General features: G+C 42.6%; 1 protein-coding gene across 1 annotated transcript in view; it reads right to left on the reverse strand.

The window, feature by feature from the left end:
- Positions 1-21,123, reverse strand: part of ttc27 (tetratricopeptide repeat domain 27) — a 122,294-nt gene extending 101,171 nt beyond the window's left edge. The window contains exons 1-3 of the mRNA XM_029752875.1: positions 20,831-21,123; positions 13,469-13,649; positions 11,494-11,623 (exon numbers count right to left, since the gene is read on the reverse strand). Coding sequence (XP_029608735.1) covers positions 11,494-11,623; positions 13,469-13,649; positions 20,831-21,113 — 594 coding nt within the window. The 5' untranslated portion in view covers positions 21,114-21,123. The remainder of the gene's footprint in view (positions 1-11,493; positions 11,624-13,468; positions 13,650-20,830) is intronic.
- Positions 21,124-21,792: the final 669 nt, after the last annotated feature.

A 21,792-nucleotide genomic window follows, 5' to 3' on the forward strand; every position in this document is an offset into this window, starting at 1 on the left:
AAAGGTTAAGTTCCATATCTGTAAGTATTTCTGTAGGTAAATTATGTAATAAAGCCTAAGTTTGAACCGTTTACTCTGTCTCACTGAGCCTCTGTACCCCGAGACCTTCTTAGCTCTGGTCCATGGCAGTGGCCTGTCCCCAGGCTCTGCCACAGTGGGTATGAGGGGGAAAAGCGATTTACTCAGAGAAATTTCTTGATTCTTGCCTGTGTCTCCAGTCCACTACTTTGAACCAACACTTTAACTCAATAAGTGCAACTTTATACCTTTTTTCCCCAAAATGCAGTGGCACATTAGTGATGGCATGCACTTATTGAGTTGATCACATTGCATAAACAGAGGAGCTCCATTTACAAGGGTCCTCTAAACGACAAGGCAGATGAATCACAGCCTGGAAAATTATTCAACAGCAGAATGACGGTCTCCTCTGGTGTAATGTGGGATTAAGTCGACCAATCGTGTCTCCTCACCCCCACATAACTGGGTCCTGTCCCTCTCCCCTTCCTCCTAGAGTTGTCACGATAACATTTTACAAACGATACAATACCAGTCCAAGCATCATGACACCGAGTAGTATCGCGATACCATGGGGGGGGGGGGGGGGGGGGGAATTCTGTGACATGTATACTACACAGTATATACACACACTAAACTCTCAAACACACACTTTTACGCTGCTTCTTGAGCAAGGTAGTTAACCCCCAACAACAACAACAACTGCTCCCCGGGCACCGATGAAGTGGATGTCGATTAAGGCAGCCCACTGCACCTCGCCGATTCAGAGGGGTTGGGTTAAATGCGGAAGACAAATTTCATTCTAATACTACTTATCCTGATGCCTAGCCACTTTACCCTGCCTTCATGTACCTCGTACCCCTGCAAATTGATCTGGTACTCCCTGTATATAGCTGCATTTTGGTCTATTTTATTCCTCGTGTTACCATTTGTAACCCGTTTGAAGAAGCTTGGCGTGTCGCACGTCACTACTAAACAGGAGGCATTTGAACTTTCTTTTTATTATCAATATAGGTTTTTTGGCAGGAATGTCTTCTGGAACATGTAAACTTTCATGCCATTTGTAAATACAAATAGTTAAATTTACAGCTATCCATGATTGGTTGAGATAATGGATGGGCTGGACATGCCGAGAGATGAGTTCGGATTGGTCTGCCATGTAGCTTGCTTCGGTCTATAACATTAGCTGCTCAGTATGGGCAGCTAGAACTTTCTACAACAGCTTGTTTTTTTTTAAAGATTTCATGAACTGAGGTGTTGCTTCAACTCTCAACATTGCTGCTCTGAAATTAACAGGCGCTATTAGACAAAGATCAGTGGGAAAAAGTTGTGATTGACTACTTTCTGGAGGACGACCTTGCCATGCCAACTCTGATACTGAATCAGACGATGAGGAAATGCCTGAATTATATAAAAAAACATTTATGGAACCAGGCATTAGTCTTCTGATGACAGTGATGGGGAAGAAACGAAAAATGAAAATAAGACCAAGCATGGCATCCATGACAGAGGGAGAAGTTCTCATCCATGTATACTTTTAAGAGTCTTGCTCCATTTTCAGATATGCGTTTCTAATTTTGTCAGAAAGTCGTTTTCATTGCTAGTTCCAGCCTAATGTTAGCTAGCTATCCAACATTGACCCTAGTTGGTTAGCTTTCGTTAGCTGCAGATTCACGCATGGTGCATTGTAGTAACGCCGCATTCAAAACAACTGGGAACTCGGAAAAATACGAGGTCAAATCATGATGTCTGATCTTCAGGTCGGAAAGACGGAGCTCTAAGAGGAGGCCCAGGTTGCTGAGTTGGAATTCCGAGCTGGATGACCATTTAAAATGTATTTCTCCCCAGCCGGAGATTTCCGAGTTCCCAGTTGTTTTGAACACGGCATTAGAGTTGAGATTATGGTTCATTGTTTACATGTCTAAACAAAAAAGACTCCACTATGCAAGTAACCATTTCAATGTACTGTTTACTTTCCCACTGTTCCTCAACTGTAGTGTATGATATACAATTTTCTAGCTCTGAGTCTATACTTTTATCCAAAGTAAAAAACTATTTCAAATTTTGCTACATAGGAATCCAGGTGGGGGGGGTCATATATATTTTTTATAATTTTTTTTCAAACCTCTGCATGGCTGGGAAGGGCTCGTAAAGCAAGCATTTCACAGTAAAGTCTACACCCGTTGTATTCGAAGCATGTGACAAAAAAAATGTGAGCCCAACACCCGGACGCTTGTTCCAGCTTTCTAAAAGTTATGTGCATGTGCTTAGCAAAAAAACAGTCACTGATATTCACACTTCTACTCAATGCAACACATTCAATTAACTTCATACTGTTCACTGTATAATAAAATATTGCATAGAATGGCTTATTTGCTCATATTTGCAAAGGAGCTCTTCTGTGATTTGGCTAGAGTAAAGGGAGGAATTGTGATTTGGCTAGAGTAAAGGGAGGAATTGTGATTTGGCTAGAGGAAAGGGAGGAATTGTGATTTGGCTAGAGTAAAGGGAGGTATTGTGAGTTAGCTAGAGTAAAGGGAGGATCTGTGATTTGGCTAGAGTAAAGGGAGGAATTGTGATTTGGCTAGAGGAAAGGGAGGAATTGTGATTTGGCTAGAGGAAAGGGAGGAATTGTGATTTGGCTAGAGGAAAGGGAGGAATTGTGATTTGGCTAGAGGAAAGGGAGGAATTGTGATTTGGCTAGAGGAAAGGGAGGAATTGTGATTTGGCTAGAGGAAAGGGAGGAATTGTGATTTGGCTAGAGGAAAGGGAGGAATTGTGATTTGGCTAGAGGAAAGGGAGGAATTGTGATTTGGCTAGATTAAAGGGAGGAATTGTGATTTGGCTAGAGGAAAGGGAGGAATATACATGCATAATGATCTGTATGTCATTGTGGCAGTAAGGGGAAAACTGCATGAAATCTTGTTTACTCTTCAGTTAACAGACTCTCCCCTCCCTCCGTCACACACTATCTCCGTCTCATAAAAACACACACCACTATCTCTCCCACAAACACATACTGCTCCCAAACAGAATGTACGAAGAACCAGAAAGAGAAGATTTTTGATATAGTTTAGGCTTACATTAGGCCCATGTAAATCCTACCTTTGAAGCACATCTCATGAGTAGCAGACCTTTCTCCTTTCTTCCTGGACCAATCAAATTGACAAGACCTACGGTCAATTCAACATGTTGTTAACTAGGTTGGTAACATGACTGAACAACGTTGTTTGTTATCAAACTAATAATTAACAACCCAGGCTTAGTTTAAAAACGGCCCGTGACGTGGTTTGTGAAATTATATAAAATGTGCATGTTCTCTTTGCTGTAAAGCTAACTGACCCGCTCTGCCCATTCATCGCCATTCACCCATTGTTGTCCTAACTCTCCTGATCAACACCTGTGATTGCTTTATGCATCTCTCTAATGTCAATATGCGTTGTCTACTGCCGTCTTGGCTAGTTCTTACTGTGTTATTTCATTGTAGCGCCCTCAGCCCTGCTCAACATGCCTTAGATAGCTCTATTGTCCCACCCCACACACAGATATCAACCTGACCTCTAAATACACCTCTGCTGTCTTCAACCAGGATATCAGCGATCACTGCCTCATTGCCTGCGTCCGTGGTCAAACGACCACCCCTCAAACATCAGCGTGTAGGCCTTACTAATCAACCTGGCCCGGGTATCCTGGAAGGATATTGACCTCATTCCGTCAGTAGAGGATGCCTGGTTATTCTTTACAAGTGCTTTCCTCACCATCTTAAATAAGCATGCCCCGTTCAAAAAAAATGTAGAACTAAGAACAGATACAGCCCTTGGTTCACTCCAGACCTGACTGCCCTTAACCAACACAAAAACATCCTGTGGCGTTCTGCATTAGCATTGAATAGCCCCCGCGATAAGCAATTTTTCAGGGAAGTTAGGAACCAATATACACAGGCAGTTAGGAAAGCAAAGGCTAGCTTTTTCAAAAAGAAATTTGCATCCTGTAGCACAAACTCCAAAACGTTCTGGGACACTAAAATCCATGGAGAATAAGAGCACCTCCTCCCAGCTGCCCACTGCACTGAGGCTTGGAAACTGTCACCACCGATGAATCTACGATAATTGAGAATTTCAAGCAGCATTTTTCTACGGCTGGCCATGCTTTCCACCTGGCTACCCTTACCCCAGCCAACAGCTCTGCACCCCCCCACAGCAACTTACCCAAGCCTCCCCCACTTCTCTTTCACCCAAATCCAGATAGCTGATGTTCTGAAAGAGCTGCAAAATCTGGACCCCTACAAATCAGCTGGACTAGACAATCTGGACCCTCTCTCTAAAATTATCCGCCGCAATTGTTGCAACCCCTATTACTAGCCTGTTCAACCTCTTTCGTATCGTCTGAGATCCCTAAACACTAGTCCCAAACTGTTACAGACCTAAATCTATCCTACCCTGCTTTTCTAATGTCTTTGAAAGCCAAGTTAACAAACAGATCACCGACCTAGCCAAGGCTTTCGACTGTCAATCACCACATTCTTATCAGCAGACTCATTAGCCTTGGCTTCTCAAATGACTGCCTCGCCTGGTTCACCAACTACTTCTCAGACAGAGTTAAGTGTGTCAAATCGGAGGGCCTGTTGTCCGGACCTCTGGCAGTCTCTATGGGTGTGCCACAGGGTTCAATTCTCGGGCCGACTCTTTTCTCTGTATATATCAATGATGTCGCTCTTGCTGCTGGTGATTCTCTGATCCACCTCTACGCAGACGACACCATTCTGTATACATCTGGACCTTCTTTGAAGACTTAACAAACCTCCAGACGAGCTTCAATGCCATACAACTCTCCTTCCGTGGCCTCCAACTGCTCTTAAATGCATGCTCTTCAACCGATCACTGCCCGCACCCGCCCGCCCGTCCAGCATCACTACTCTGGACGGTTTCAACTTAGAATATGTGGACAACTACAAATACCTAGGTGTCTGATTAGACTGTAAACTCTCCTTCGACTCAAATTAAGAACCTCCAATCCAAAATGTAATCTAGAAACGGCCTCCTATTCCGCAACAAAGCCTCCACTTATACTGCTAAACATACCCTTGTAAAACGGACTGTCCTACCGATCCTAGACTTCGGCGATGTCATATACAAAATAGCCTCCAATACACTACTTAGCAAATTGGATGTAGTCTATCACAGTGCCATCCGTTTGGTCACCAAAGCCCCATACACGACCCACCACTGCGACCTGTATGCTCTCGTTGGCTGGCCCTCGCTTCATATTTGTCGCCAAACCCACTGGCTCCAGGTCATCTATAAGTCTTTGCTAGGTAAAGCCCTGCCTTATCTCAGCTCACTGGTCACCATAGCAGCACCCACCCGTAGTACGCGCTCAAGCAGGTATATTTCACTGGTCACCCCCAAAGCCAACACTTCCTTTGGCCGCCTTCCCTTCCAGTTCTCTGCTGCCAATGACTGGAACGAATTGCAAAAATCACTGACGCTGGAGACTCATATCTCCCTCACTAACTTAAGCATCAGCTGTCAGAGCACCTCACAGATCACTGTACACAGCCAATCTGTAAATAGCCCACCCAATTACCTCAACCCCATATGGTTACTTATCCTCTTGCTCTTTTGCACCCCAGCATTTCTACTTGCACATCATCATTTGCACATCTATCACTCGTGTTAATGCTAAATTGTAATTATTTCGCCTCCATGGCCTATTTATTGCCTTACCTTCCTACTCTTCTACATTTGCAAACACTGTGCATAGATGTTTTCCTATTGTGTTATTGAGTGTACGTTTGTTAATCCCGTGTGTAACTGTTGTTTTGACGCACTGCTTTTCTTCATCTTGGCCAGGTTGCAGTTGTAAATTAGAACTTGTTCTCAACTGGCCGACCTGGTTAAATAAAGGTGAAATAAAAATAAAAGCTCAATTTTTCCTCTATCACTCAGAGGCTGCATGACAGGGAACTTGCAATTGCAAAGCCTACACAGACTGGCCTGTGCACTTTGTTATACCAAGCATTGAAATGATAATACATTTTATCTTCGCTCGCTCTGCTTCAATGTATCAAATGTAACAGAAGACTCCCCATGGTCTGCATCCCCACTCGCCATCACGGCTAAATTCTATTTAAAAAACTGATTGATGAATAGAGGCGTAGGAAGAGCAGACAGAAGCAGGTGAGGGATGGCTGGAAGGACATGCCTGCTGGCTGATTACAGCTACCCCATGTGAGATGTGCATGAAAGTGACATTATTGGACTGGCACATACAAGACTATTAGTTGCTGTTGCTTAAATTTTACTGAATTTATAAATAAAACTGACTTTAGAAACATTTCATAACAGGCGCCAACTGGTTCTTTAGATTGGTAGGGACGGAAAATGTGATAGTACCATTTCATATGATACTACGGTACTCTAAAATGTTGGTATCATGACGTTTTGGTGCTGTGATATTACCATGGTTCTGTTATATCGTGCAACACTACTTCATCCCTTCCTCCGCAGACTCACTCAATACATCCTCATTACCCAGAGCGAAGGGTACAAGGGGTAATCTGTCCTCACAATTCAGCAAACCATGTCAGAGTCACAGTGCTGCCCCCCACACACAAAATTCTTGCATCCAAAATTAAATCGGCTTCTAAAACAGTTGATGTGCAGGAAAAGTCTTCAGGGAAATAGAACCGTCTAAAGGTCGATCTCCTCTAGGTCAGACCTTGGGAGGGAAGGTGGCTGTGGTACATTTTAGAAAGCAGTGTGCTTGTAGTTTAAGTAGAGAAAAGGAGATGGGGTTAGTGTTACTCAGGGTGTCTGTTAGTTGGCAAGTGCTGATAAAAATAAAAGCAGATAAAACTTGCCGGCCAAAATGACCGGGAGAAAAAAAAATCCCAATGCAAAACAAAGCTTTTTATTCATTGATGGAAATACCAGTCAATGTAAATACAATTTACCGTCATGCTCATCAGTCGATGTTAATTTTCATAATTTACTGTCATTAAATTGGCGAGTGTGTTTTTCCTTTAGTCATCATGCATCTTATTTACCCAACACAACGATCACATGTGCACATGAGCGGGATTTCTCCTGCATCTTCTCAGCTGGTTGCTGCTGGAGTAAAAAGTGCTTTCATAAGCCCATTCATTACGCAACAATTCTAAAAGTAATCGCATGTGAAACAGTTTTGGTGCACGATTATAAAGAGCTACTATTTTTATTACTCAACTGGTAATGGAAACTCACCAATCAAGTGCAGGCAAATCACCACGTCACCCATCACTTTACAATGTGAGCTGGAGGTAGTATGCATTTTGAAAATATAATTGTTTGAAACCTGAATGTTTGATTTCATATTATGAGGCGTCTCAAAGTAGCCTATAGGCAAAATTCGACCATGGAAATGAGGAAGCAATTATTTTAGAAAGACCTGGGGAAGCTTACAATATGCAGGCTAATGAAATGAGTGCATGGAACTCATAGCCTATAGGCCAATGCAGCAGCAGCCCTAAAACTTCTATTGCTCTTTCAAACCGTGGATAATTGATTATCGAGGGGAGATTGTTGGATTTTTTTAATAGCATACTGTGAGGAACTATAGTTTTAATATATTATCATTCGTAATGGATGTCAAGAAAAACAAAAAAATAAATTCCTACATTTCTGCGCAGCAGCCAAGGTACTTCAATGCGTGCTCAGGTGCGCACGCTCCCTCAACATTATCAGGACAGAAAAACCAGACACATGCTCATTGCTAACCCGGAGCACTCCAAACAAAAGACAACAAAAAAAAATAAACGACAATCTCGTAAATGATGGTTATGAAATAAACCAAAACTTGCTTCTTACAAGTGCAGCAGGTTGTGAACTCAGCAAAAATTGTTTCCACTCCAAGAATGAGTACAACAAGTGAGTGTATTTAACACATGCATTAACAGAACTGAATGAAAACAAATGAGTATTAACCGTACATTTACTACTGGTGACATTTGTAATAGGGAATCGCAAAAAAAAATCTAAACGGCAAACTATTCACACAATGAATGTGCAAGAATTGGCGGAAGACAGCTGAGCCATTCTTGAGAGAGACTCGCCTATATCGTCGCCACACCCCTCCCCTTCTAAACATTTAAAATTATACTAAATTATACACAAATCCTTTGAGTTCTCGTTCACCTCAGCCCAAGCTCTTCTCTGTCCTGGCACCCCAATGGTGGAAGCAGCTTCCTCCTGAAGCTAGGACAGCAGAGTCCCTGCCAATCTTTTAAAGACATCTGAAACCCTACCTCTTCAAACAGTACTGATAGCTACGTTAGAGGTAAGATGTACTTTCTATGCCTGTGATATGCGTTTGTCCCACCTAGTTATCTTAAGATGAATGCACTAACCGTAAGTCACTCGGGATAAGTGCGCCTGCTAAATGACTAAAATGTATGGCGGGGTACTGGGAAAAAGCCACAGGATGGTTCTTTATGTTTCTTTAATTTTAATATAAGTAAAAACCTGCAGTCAACTTGTGCAATACGTTAAGAGATAAAGGACATTGCATTCTTCATTTCACCGGTCACATTATTATTAATCTTACAGTAGCACCCAGTCACGTGGTGTTTGCTGACAAGCACACAACAACGAGAGACCTGAGCCTTGAGTCACTCAATGTTGTCCAGCATGCGCCAGGTGATCTAACTACAATATGGAATTCACAACTAAATGTTAGCCATCTTATAACAATTAACTGTCAAAAATAAGCTAATTTAGCTAAGTGGTTAGCTTCATCCAAAATCAAGCATTCGCATGGTAACAGTGGAGAATCTTCTCCTGGATCATGAGCCTTGCTGGATAATATTTGTTTTGTTCATTCAACAAAGCGCGAGTAGCATTTTTGAGTTACTTGTATAGTTTAGGTCAGAAACTGTACAAAACGTCTGCAATGAGCTTGTTCACATTCGCTATGTGATTTTACATGTATGTGTTAGTCTGTTATCCCAAGGTTAGCAATGCCATCAGTGGCGTTTGGAAACAGCGCCCCTTGTGTTTAATGCCGAATTACCAAATACACCGGTATGACACAAGGTCGGTATTAAGGTACACTATATATACACAAAAGTATGTGGACACCCCTTCAAATGAGTGGATATGGCTATTTCTGCCACACACGTTGTTGACAGGTCTATACAATCTTACACAGCCATGCAATCTCCATAGACAAACATTGGCAGAAGAATGGCCTTACTGAAGAGCTCAGTGACTTTCAACGTGGCACCGTCATAGGACGCCACCTTACCAAAAAGTCAGTTCATCAAATTCCTGCCCTGCTAGAGCTGCCCCGGTCAACTGTAAGTGCTGTTATTGTGAAGTGGAAACGTCTAGGAGCAACAACGGCTCCGCCGCGCAGTGGTAGGCCACACAAGCTCACAGAACGGGACCGCTGAGTGCTGAAGCGCATAGCGCCTAAAAATCTTCATGAAATGGGTTTCCATGGCCGAGCAGCACACACTGTATAGGAATAATAGTCTGGGTCTGTTTTTTTGTGTTTTTATTTTTTTTTCACGGTTCGGGCTAGGCCCCTTAGTCCCAGTGAAGGGAAATCTTAACGCTACAGAATACAATGACATTCTACACAATTCTGTCATCCTACTTTGTGGCAACAGTTTGGGGAAGGCCCTTTCCTGTTTCAGCATGACAATGCCCCTGTGCACAAAGCAAGGTCCATACAGAAATGGTTTGTCGAGATCAGTGTGGAAGAACTTGAGCCCTGTCCTCAACCCCATCGAACACCTTGAGGATGAATTGGATTGCCGACTTCACTAACTCTCGTGGCTGAATGGAAGCAAGTCCCTGCAGCAATGTTCCAACATCTAGTGGAAAGCCTTCCCAGAAGAGTGGAGGCTATTAAAGCAGCAAAGGGGGACCAACTCCATATTAATGCCCATGATTTTGGAAAGAGATGTTCAATGAGCAGGTGTCTAAATACTTTTGGTCATGTTGTGTATGACAATCTGGACACCACCCAAGCCTGATCCACAGGAAATTCTATGTTTGTTTTTTACTTCTTCGGGATCGGTGTCCACGAGACGGTTGAGCTAACGTAGGCTAATGCGATTAGCATGCGGTTGTAAGTAACAAGAACATTTCCCAGGACATAGACATATCTGATATTGGCAGAAAGCTTAAATTCTTGTTAATCTAACTGCACTGTCCAATTTACAGTAGCTATTACAGTGAAAGAATACCATGCTATTGTTTGAGAGTGCACAGTTTTGAACATAAAAAAACAAAAGAACAGTTGGTTTTTTATTTGTATTATCTTATACCAGATCTATTGTGTTATATTCTCCAACATTCCTTTCACATTTCCACAAACAGTGTTTCCTTTCAAACGGTACCAAGAATACGCATATCCTTGCTTCAGGGCCAGTTACAGGCAGTAAGATTTGGGTGTCATTCTTTGGGATTTTTTTTTAAAAAGGGGCGGATCCTTAAGAGGATATCCCATTTAGGTGTTCACCCACAATTTACATAACGATTATGGTAATGGTTCTTAACAGAACATGCAACTCATGTAATCGCCAATGAAACTTAATTTTCAAACATTTGACAAAATGCATTTCGTGGGAAAATACTTTTTTTTTTTTTGTATACACTTTTTTTTACCCCAATTTCGTGGTATCCAATTAGTAGTTGGTCTCGTCTCATCACTGCAACTTCATACGGACTCAGGAGAGGCGAAGGTCGGGAGCCGTGTGTCCTCCGAAACACAACCCAACCAACTTGCGCTGCTTCTGGACACAATGCCCGCTTAATCCGGAGGAAACACTACACCCGGCGACCGTGTCAGCGTGCATGTGCCCGGCCCGCCACAGGAGTCGCTAGAGCGCGATGGGACAAGTACATCCCTGCCGGCCAAACCCTCCCCTAACCCGGACACCGCTGGGTCAATTGGGCGCCGTCTCGTGGTCGAGGCCGGCTGGTCTCGAAACAGGATCTCTAGAGGCACAACTAGCACTGCAATGCAGTGCCTTAGACCAATGCGCCACTCGGGAGGCCCGACAATACCATTCTGAACAGCACACCGTGGTTTCATATGTGACAGATTAAAATCTCTTAGAAACTTAGAAAGAGGGGGAATCTAGAGATGCAACAACTAGGATGGGTTGCTAATATGACTAGGATTGTGCCTTTGGCTGCTGGACAACGAAAGAAAGTTGATATGAAAACCAATAGAACAGGAGATAAATGGCATAGCGGTGGGTCCAATAGGGAAGTAAATGAAAATAAATGTGCCAAAATTTTATAATTACTCCTGTCTATACAAAAATAAATACAATCATTTAAAATAATTCACCAGAAAGCATGACGACTTAAGCATCCAATGCCTATGAGTCCGGTAAATTTATCAAAACGGCCAGTAAATTAACATTTTCCCAGTCCCGTTGTCCGGCTCCACATTTACGTAACAAAAATCCTGCTGTTACTGTACCTCAGTGAGGGAGGTGAGCAGGGCCGGAGGAAGCAGGTCAGGGACATGGATTGCGACAGGAGGACCCGTCCAGTTACTCTGGGCAAAGAGGTGCAGGCAGGCCACCGCCAGAGCCAGCAAAGCATTCTCCCTGAGAAAGAGAAGAAAGGAAACGGAAAGCAATGTCACAATGAATAGGAGCGAGATCAGTGAGGGGGAGAGAACAGAGAATCTGGAGGACAGAGAGAAAGAACAAATGAGGGAGACCAGAAGGAAGGCACAGAACACAGAACTAATAGACACTAGAGGAAAACGAAAACAGGGAGCCGAACAGAGGAGCAACAGAAAGGCTAGAGAACTAAATGAAAGGGAGTTCAGAGAAAGAGAAGCATTAGAACGAGGCTTCCAAAAAGAGCGACCACAAGCTCAGTACAGAGACGATGGGGGAGAAAGAAACACTGAAGACATGGTCATTTAATCTCCACACTGCGAATCAGACCGGCAGCCTTGCAAAGTGGATACAGCAGGCTGCTCCAGTCCTCGCAGCAGGACTCATTCAATAGGGTGTCTGGGCACAGATTCAGGGCAAAGAGGGACTACTTCCCATCAATTAAAGCTATGCATACACACAGTACAGGCCTCTCCAACACACCTAGCTGACTAATGCTGTAGTAGAAAATGGAAAGAGACCGAAATAAATGATCCAATACAGGAGGGGGATAGAGTAGCAACACCCGCTGAAATACCCATTCTCCCACGGGAGAGGAGGAGATGGTAAGCTGTTCTTATTAAAAATGTATAATTCATGGAGCAGGAAGCGCCATTGGGCTCCATTCAGCGAGGGAACAGCCCGTGCCTGGTAATTCTCCTATCACTCCCCTCAATAAAAGCCACTGTGTACTAGGGCTTGGCGATATGGCCTAAATATCACCAAAAATAATCTGATTTATACTATATATATATATATATATATATATATATATATATATATATATATATATATATATATATATATATATATATATATATATATATATCTATCATGTTTTTTTTGTTATGTTCTCTAAATAAGCTTTGTTGTGCAAATAAAGGTCAAATACACTGCATTTCAAACAGTCATCAATAATCTAATGAAATCAGGGCTTGTGAAATTATACCTAGGCTAAATAGAAGCCTTCTAAAACTGTAAAAAATATATGAAAATGCACTTTTTGTTACAATTTTAACCAGAACCATACATAACGCACCTTCACTAATAATGACTAACTTCTTGTAGCAGGCATTATAGAAAATTAACACAGGTCTCAAATTCTCTCTTAACCACAAGCCCACATTCTAGTGAGTAAACAGATAATCGTCATAAGTTTAGCCAACATGGATCTATATGCTAGCTAACAAGGTAGAACAGTTGAATTGTTATGAACACACCGTTCTGTCCGCCTCCAACTGTTTGAACATCATGCTAGCCTGTTGAAATCAAGTGGCATACCTTATTTCTCAGAATGAGAACGATTTGCTATTCCTTATATAATTGTGTTTTATGCTTATTGCACGTTTATAAAACAGACTACACAGCTAGTATAACAGTCTTTGGCTAAAATGCCGCCAGTGGTACCACAACAAACCGAGCATTAATTTACCAGAATGAATATTCATTCATACTCCCGTTTTAGCAGTGTCCGCTCTGCGTGCAATTTGAGGAGTTTAGACATAAGGTTATCATTAGAAAAGTTCACGTCTCTATTACAGTAAGATAATTATATTCATTCATAGTGCTGTACACTTAAGGCAATCTGTCGGCTTATATGAAAGCAGATTAAAATCTTGTTTAGCCTTGTTTATAATAAAGACTAACGCAGTGTCCACCAACTTGTATCCTGGAGAGCTAGCGTATGCAGGCTTTTGTTCCAGCCCAGCACTAAAAACACTTTATTCAATTAATTGATTAACATTGAATGTGTCTGCATGAGATCCCTACTCAGTTATTGTTTCTTACCGGTCAGCCTTGTCCTCCTGTGTGCTGTCGTTGAGGTAGGCCAGGACCCGTCTCTCCAGGTAGGCATCGATGGACTCTCCATCGCTGCCGTCTCCACCACCGAGTAGGTCCAGGACCTGAGGACTCAGCAGAACCGCCTCAAAGTCCCCATCGAACAGGGACTGCAGCAGGGGACCCGCCTCTGGAAAGCAAACAAGAAGAAGCAGTGAGATAAAGAGGTAACACAAGAAAATAGCAATGACATCAGTGATGTGTCTTGTCTGTAATAATGGGTGGCTCAAAACATGATTGTTATACATAGAATAACTAAATACTTAGGCTGACACGTCACAATTTTGCTATCGTCTGTACCTTTTTTCCTATGACTGCATGGCGTAGTCTCATATCTCTCTGCGGAACACCCATTAGCTTTGAAAGGCATTAAGGTGCAGCCTCATTGTTTGAAATAGGTGGATCATTATCCCTCAGATACCTCTACATCCAATTCAAATGACCTCAAAGGCTACTTGTTTAGAGTCAAAGTATTAGAGCCAAACCATCTCGTTACTGTTGTCCCAAAACCATTACCATCCAGGAATGGAGAACATCAAGCATGCTGCTAGACCATACGCTGTACCTCACTCCAAGGGCCTCTTACCTCCTCTCATTTGTCTTATATTGTTTCTCGCATATTGTTAATCCTACTCCGTATTCCCATTAGCAAAATGAGAATATTGAACAATGCCCTGCAGGAGATCATTTGGTGTCTGCATGCAGACTTATAGCTGTTGGAGGGGCATTACTGAAGGGGGAGGAAGGAGGAACAAAATATTAAATTATAAAGAGAACAGTCTAGCTATGAGGCCAAGGTGTCTCGGCCTGGAGTAATTGCATTTTATTCATTGGTTGTGTGCTTGGCTTCAGCGTCTATACAGCTTTCATTAGTTCTTTATGAGCAGGGAGGCTGGCTGGGCTCATTAGCATTGATTGCATTGCGCTTCACTGATGGGAATGAGTGAGGGCTGAGAGAGAGCAACGGGAAGGAGGAGAGGCTGGGTGTACAGTAGCAGAAGACTGGCAAACCTACGCAAACTAATACAGCCCTGCAAACTGGCAAACACACACAGCGTGCGTCCCAACAATCTCTAGTACCTACAAAATGTAAAAGCATTGGATTGGTGCAGGCATGGGCTAAAGAGTTTCCATAAACCAGTAATGTCCTTTCAAATCCATGAAGGGAAGTGAACAAGTGCACACTTTGGGAGAAAAATTGATTATTGGGACAGCCACAGTACACCAAAGCCAATATTTCCAATGATAAAGCTACAGGGACCCCTATTGATTTGAATTAATCCATCCATTCATGTTTTGCCCAAGGTAGAAGTGGTCAGAAAGTGACATTTTGGACCTGAATGCCCCAAAAAAATTCTAGAGATTGAGGTGCTCAAAGTTGATCCATTTTGCATACACCACCCTACCATGAGACATCCATGTCTTCATCCCTGAAAACAAAAAAACGGTTTAGTTTGATATCATTTCGAAGCTTACAGAGTTGTAAAAGGTATGAGTGAGTGAAAAATAAGTCATTTAAGCTTTAACGCCAATTATCAAAAACGCCTAAACTGATTTTTTCAAGTTCATAAACTCAGCAAAAAATTTATTTTAAAAAGTCCTCACTGTCAACTGCGTTTATTTTCAGCAAACTTAACAAATATTTGTATGAACATAACAAGATTCAACAACTGAGACATAAACTGAACAAGTTCCACAGACATGTGACTAACAGAAATGGAATAATGTGTCCCTGAACAAAGGGGGGGGTCAAAATCAAAAGTAACAGTCAATATCTGGTGTGGCCACCAGCTGCATTAAGTACTGCAGTGCATCTCTTCCTCATGGACTGCACCAGATTTGCCAATTCTTGCTGTGAGATGTTACCCCACTCTTCCACCAAGGCACCTGCAAGTTCCCAGACATTTCTGGGGGGAATGGACCTAGCCCTCACCCTCCGATCCAACAGGTCACAGACGTGCTCAATGGGATTGAGATTCAGGCTCTTCGCTGGCCATGGCAGAACACTGACATTCCTGTCTTGCAGGAACTCAAGCACAGAACGAGCAGTATGGCTGGTGGCATTGTCAAGCTGGAGGGTCATGTCAGCATGAGCCTGCAGGAAGGGTACCACATGAGGGAGGAGGATGTCTTCCCTGTAACACACAGCATTGAGATTGCCTGCAATGACAACAAGCTCAGTCCGATGATGCTGTGACACACCGCCCCAGACCATAACGGACCCTCCACCTGCAAATCGATCCCGCTCCAGAGTACAGGCCTCGGTGTAATGCTCATTCCTTTAACGATAAATGCGAATCCGACCATCCCCCGGTGAGACAAATCTGCGACTCGTCAGTGAAGAGCACTTTTTGCCAGTCCCGTCTGTTCCAGCAACGGTGGGTTTGTTCCCATAGGCGACGTTGTTGCCGGTGATGTCTGGTGAGGACCTGCCTTACAACAGGCCTACAAGCCCTCCGTCCAGCCTCTCTCAGCCTATTGAGGACAGTCGGAGCACTGGAGGAGGGATTGTGCGTTCCTGGTGTAACTCTGGCAGTTGTTGTTGCCATCCTGTATCTGTCCCGCAGGTGTGATGTTCGAATGTATGGATCCTGCGCAGGTGTTGTTACACGTGGTCTGCCACTGCGAGGACGATCAGCTGTCCGTCCTGTCTCCCTGTAGCGCCGTCTTAGGTGTCTCACAGTATGGACATTGCAATTTATTGCCCTGGTCACATATGCAGTCCTCATGCCTCCTTGCAGCATGTCTAAGGCACGTTCACGCAGATGAGCAGGGACTCTGGGCATCTCTTTTGGTGTTTTTCAGTGTGAGTAGAAAGGACTCTTTAGTGTCCTAGGTTTTCATAACTGTGACCTTAATTGCCTACCGTCTGTAAGCTGTTAGTGTCTTAACGACCGTTCCACAGGTGCATGTTCATTAATTGTTTATGGTTCATTGAACACGTATGGGAAACAGTGCTTAAACCCTTTACAATGAAGATCTGTGAAGTTCTTTGAATGACACGGTCCTGAAAAAGGGACGTTTATTTTTTTTCTGAGTTTATATACTGACCACCCAAAACATTAAGAACACCTGCTCATTCCATGACAGACCGACTAGGTGAATGCGATGATCCCTTATTGATGTCACCTGTTAAATCCACTTCAAAAGGGAGATGACAAGTTAAAGAATAACATGTTAAGCCTTGAGACATGGATTGTGTATGTGTGCCATTCAGAGGGTGAATGGGGCAAGACAAAATATGTAAGTGGGCTTTTCAAGCTCAACAGTTTCCCATGTGTACCAAGAATGGTCCACCACCCAAATGACATTCAGCCAACTTGACAACTGTGGGAAGCACTGGAGTCAACATAGCATTTATTTTTTATTTTTAAGATGATATATGACAGAATACTCTTCAATGCAGGGTGGATGTCATGTTTTGGCTGATAAATGTACTAAAATGGGAATAACGTTGACATTTCAACTTTCAAATGGTTGAAGGTCCACACATTAGAGAATGTTGACTTGAGCGGGAATATCCATTCTTATTTAAAGTTTAATTTCTCTTCCATAGGAAACCTATCACATTCATATAAATATAGATAATGAAAGTATAGGTCCATTTTACGAATAATATTTATATGATCGAAATGACACTCACCCTGTATTCAAGAGTATGCTGTGTCTCAACCAATGACAGGCACAACACAAACAATTCAGATTATGTAAAATGGAGTATAAGCTACAATGTGAAAAATCTCCAAAATCGGAGTCGTTTGGTTTTTAGATAATTGACGTTAAAAAAGGTAGACTCCACTAAATGCCATTGGCACAAGTAGCACCGCAGATATTGAGATAAGCGCGATGCAAGACTGCTCTCACACAGTATCTTCACATGTGCCTAGGTTCCCTTCATGCTGGTAGCCTGGGCACCAAAACAGCAGAGAAGTTGATCCTCGTGCTTCAACCATCTGAGTTGTTGCAGAAATTTACCCACCATGCCGTTTACTTTCTGCATCTACGTCATATTTTGTGTTACCTTTCTTTCAATAAATAATAAAATAGTTTGACAAGCCTGTTTGTAAGCTCTAAAATGATATCAAACTCAACCGTTTGTCTTTTTCATTGATGAAGTCATGGACCTCTCATGGAAGGGTTCGGTGTGCAAAAATGGGTCAACTTCGAGCACCTCACTTTCTGACCACTTCTACCATGGGCAAATATGTATTAAAAGGTCTCATTCGAGTCAAAGGGGGTGTGTAAAAAAGTGATTGAAATCATATGGTAAGACCCTGGTTCCACTGACAAATTAGGACAGACCCAAGAACCTTCTGTAACGAAAACTGTCATTTTTATTGTTGAATGTCATCCACGTGTTTTGAGACTGATATTCAATGACAACCTGACATGCACCAAACACTAAAGCAATCTCTTTTGTGAATAACAGTCAACAACTTAAGAATGACTGTCATTGACATCAAAGCATGATGTGAATGTGATATGCATACATCAATATGGGTATTGCTAGTAGCTAGCACAGTTCCCATTGATTTCCTCTTGCTAATACAATTGCTGCTGGGCTTTAACAGGCAATCGCTGCATGGCTGGCCTGTGAGGTGTGGAGATATTTCACCTCACTACAAATCTAATGAAACCCAGAGGCTGCAGAGCCTAGAGAGAGGAAGGGTGAGAGAAGGAGAAAGGGAGATGAGGTCAAATTGTGGACCTCTCAACCACTGTTAACAGCATTTCAGAATGGTCAAGAAACTGAAATTATGGAAAACAATTGGACCTCAAATTAGTCAGTAATTCAGCAGTCAATTCAATACGGGAGAAATATGATTCTGAATTGCCCAGGGCCTCTCAATATTCAGGCAAACATATAGTACATTTCAGAACGGAGAGTGCAACAGCCTCATATGTCCTACAAGCACACACAGGGAGGGGACTAGCTACACTGAACAAAAATATAAATGCAATATGTAAAGTGTTGGTCCCATGAGCTGAAATAAAAAGGTCACAGAAATGTTCCATACACACAAAAAGCATATTTCTCTCAACTGTTTGCTTAGATCCATGTTAGTGAGCATTTGTACTTTGCCAAGATGATCCATCCACATGACAGGTGTAGCATAAAGGTGTGGCATACCAGCCACCCCAGACAGCATATGAAACTGTGGGTTTGCACAGACTGTCAGAAAACATCTCAGGGAAGCACATCTGCGCGCTCGTCATCTTCACCAGGGTCTTGACCTGCGTGCAGTTTGGTGTCGTAACCTACTTCAGCGGGCATGCTAGAGAAGTGGGCTCTTCACAGATGAATCCTGGTTCCAACTGTACCAGGCAGATGGCAGACAGTTTGGACAAGGCCCTTTCTTGTTTCAGCATGAGAATGCCCCCGTGCACAAAGCAAGGTCCATACAGAAATGGTTTGTCAAGATCGATGTAGAAGAACTTGACTGTCCTGCACAGAGCCCTGACCTCAACCCCATCTAACACCTTTGGGATTAATTGTAACTCGACTGCGAGCCAGGCCTAATCGCCAAACATCAGTGCCTGACCTCACTAATGCTTGTGGCTGAATGGAAGCAAGTCCCCGCAGCAATGTTCCAACATCCAGTGAAAAGCCTTCCCAGAAGAGTGGAGGCTGTTAAGAAAACAAAATGGGTACCAACTCCATATTAATGCCCATGATTTTGGAATGAGATGTTTGACGAGCAGGTGTCCACATACTACATGACCAAAAGTATCTGTGACAAACAGATGCATATCTGTATTCCCAGTCATGTGGAATTACTAGATTTGGGCCTAATGAATGTATTTCAATTGACTGATTTCCTTATATAAACTAACTAAGTAAAATCTTTGAAATTGTTTCAGGTTGCGTTTATAATTTTGTTCAGTGTACATTTATTTCTGTCATGAGTGTAGACTAGCTGGAGATTTTTTTTTTTACTTGTGCAGTGTAGTGAAAAGCAGGCCAACATCACATTTACAATACAATCTGATGTCAGAAATGGTGTGCTTTTTGTTGGTGAGTGATGTCTCAAAAGGCATAGCCTAGTTTGCTAAATCCAAATGGAGACAACAATATATCAAGTCATGTCTATTCTGACAACAGCACATACAACCGGCCCAGACAACCATGACACAGCAACATCACTTGATACAGCTCACGGTACTGTGCCATCAGTGCCTGGATGATGGGCGAGAAATATATGATGACATGGCTGATTATTGTGCAAAGCCAGTGACCTCGGATTTAGCAAAGATGAGCATACATGCCAAGAAAATAGCCGAGCATATAGAAAATAGCGGCCGTGCATGGTGATTGTCAATAGAGTCTTACGTTCTTTCATGGGGGATGGGATGCTTCGCCCTACTGTGCTGTCATAAACGTGCGTTGCCACAGCCTCAATGCAGTAAGTTGACAGTGTTCAGCGAAAGATCCTGACAGCAATTAACTCACTATTGCTGCCTCTAGTGTAGCGAGAACTAACACATTACGGAGATCAAATCTACCGGTTAGTTTAACTAGCTGAACACCCACCTACCGTATATATGGACATTTGCATCCTCACGGCGGGATGACCGTAATGTAATGTAAACGAATCTGTCCAAACTTGAACGTTTTCAGGTATGTCCCTCCCCGTTTCGTTAGTTTACGAAACGTTTTGCGAAAAAATAGGCGTAATGAATACGCTCCTGGTGGGATGTGGCACGAGTCGGTACATAGCTACTATAGCTCGCTAAGTTGATACCTGTATATTGGTGACATACTTAACTAGCTGGTACCTTACTATATTCAAGGTTATATTCAAAGTTTAAAAGTTAGAGTATGAGATCAATACCCAGTCAATTGGATGAACATGTGCCTAAAATGACTCAATTCCTGTCCGGTCTAGCCTTTTTAGCTAGAAGTGCACTACTAGCTGGGTGTTCTAGCTAGCTAGGCTGGCTCCCACAAGTTGACAGTTAGTGTGCTTGGTACAGTAGCTACCTAGCTATCATTCAAACCTGTATTGAGCGAACTGGCTAGTTCAATTAATCATATCACGTAGCCTTAATATTGAACCTTGGTGAAACATTAGTCAAATGACATCAAACCATTGACAAACCGACGGACAGTGCCTATAACTGCGTGCCACATTTCTTCACATTTTTGCAGTAGTTAACTTACGTTAGCTGAACGTAACATTAGCCACCACCAAGCTAGCCATCGTTTAATTGTACCTACATTTCTCACAAACACAAACTAGCTAAATCTACACCAAATTACATGTAACGTGTGATAATACTGATTTTCGCATAAATGATTTATAATCTCACCTGCAGAGCTGAAAACATTCTGCTTCCATTCCGTTGCCTCGCTTGGTTTCAGAAAACCTCGGAGCACGGGAATCTCAGTTTCCCGCACCATCTCAAAATGTGATTTGCAACAGTCGTACAAAGAAGTCAATACTGTTTCCAACCACGATCGGCGTAATTGTAAATTAACAATATATATCCTTACTGCTGTAATGTAGACTATTTCAATGTAATTGTATACATTTGTTAATTTCAACCCATGTGCATTGAGAAGCAACAGTGAGCAGCCATGACAGATACGCATTGCATCATGGGAAACCTAATCAGGAGAATATGGAAGCCCGTTTCCGAACGTGTCGATACTTTTTTTTATGTGGAACATTATGTGGCGATTTCCATTATACACTTTGCAGCGATCTGCTCAGCAGGGGCCTCAGAACCATTGTGTACATATTACACTAAATATCTGCATGCTCTATTTCTGAAAAGACTGCGCACTCACAAAAATATTGAGATTTGTAAACTTGGCACTCGCCATACATACCCATGTTTCCCGTTATAAATCAGACCTGTGGAAACTGCGCTTGTGAACTAGCCCCACCTGTTTTGCATGTTATTTTGGCATTATTACATTTCACATATCCGTTAGCAAACAAGGTAAAATAAATGTTTTAATGAATAAAGCCGCATACAAACTTGGTTTCTTTTTTGCTTTCTTGAGTCAGGCAGCTCCAAAATGCTGGCATTTCAGCCGAGCTCAATGCTTTTTGTGGTGGTGGGGCAGCCAGCGGAAAATACGGAGCATAGGGGGTTGGTGATGTTCTCAAGTTGGGCCGTGATTGGCTCAGTGTTCTGTCACTAATGGGGACACGACGTCACCACAAAATCTACAGGTAGAGCTCGAAAATTCAAGCCCCTTAGGTGCTGCCATAGAGTTACATTAAAAGTGCCACTAGAGATCCTGGGTTCGAGTCCAGGCTCTG

Source organism: Salmo trutta, chromosome 5 (genome assembly GCF_901001165.1).
Source record: "Salmo trutta chromosome 5, fSalTru1.1, whole genome shotgun sequence".
Classification (NCBI taxonomy): Eukaryota; Metazoa; Chordata; class Actinopteri; order Salmoniformes; family Salmonidae; genus Salmo; species Salmo trutta.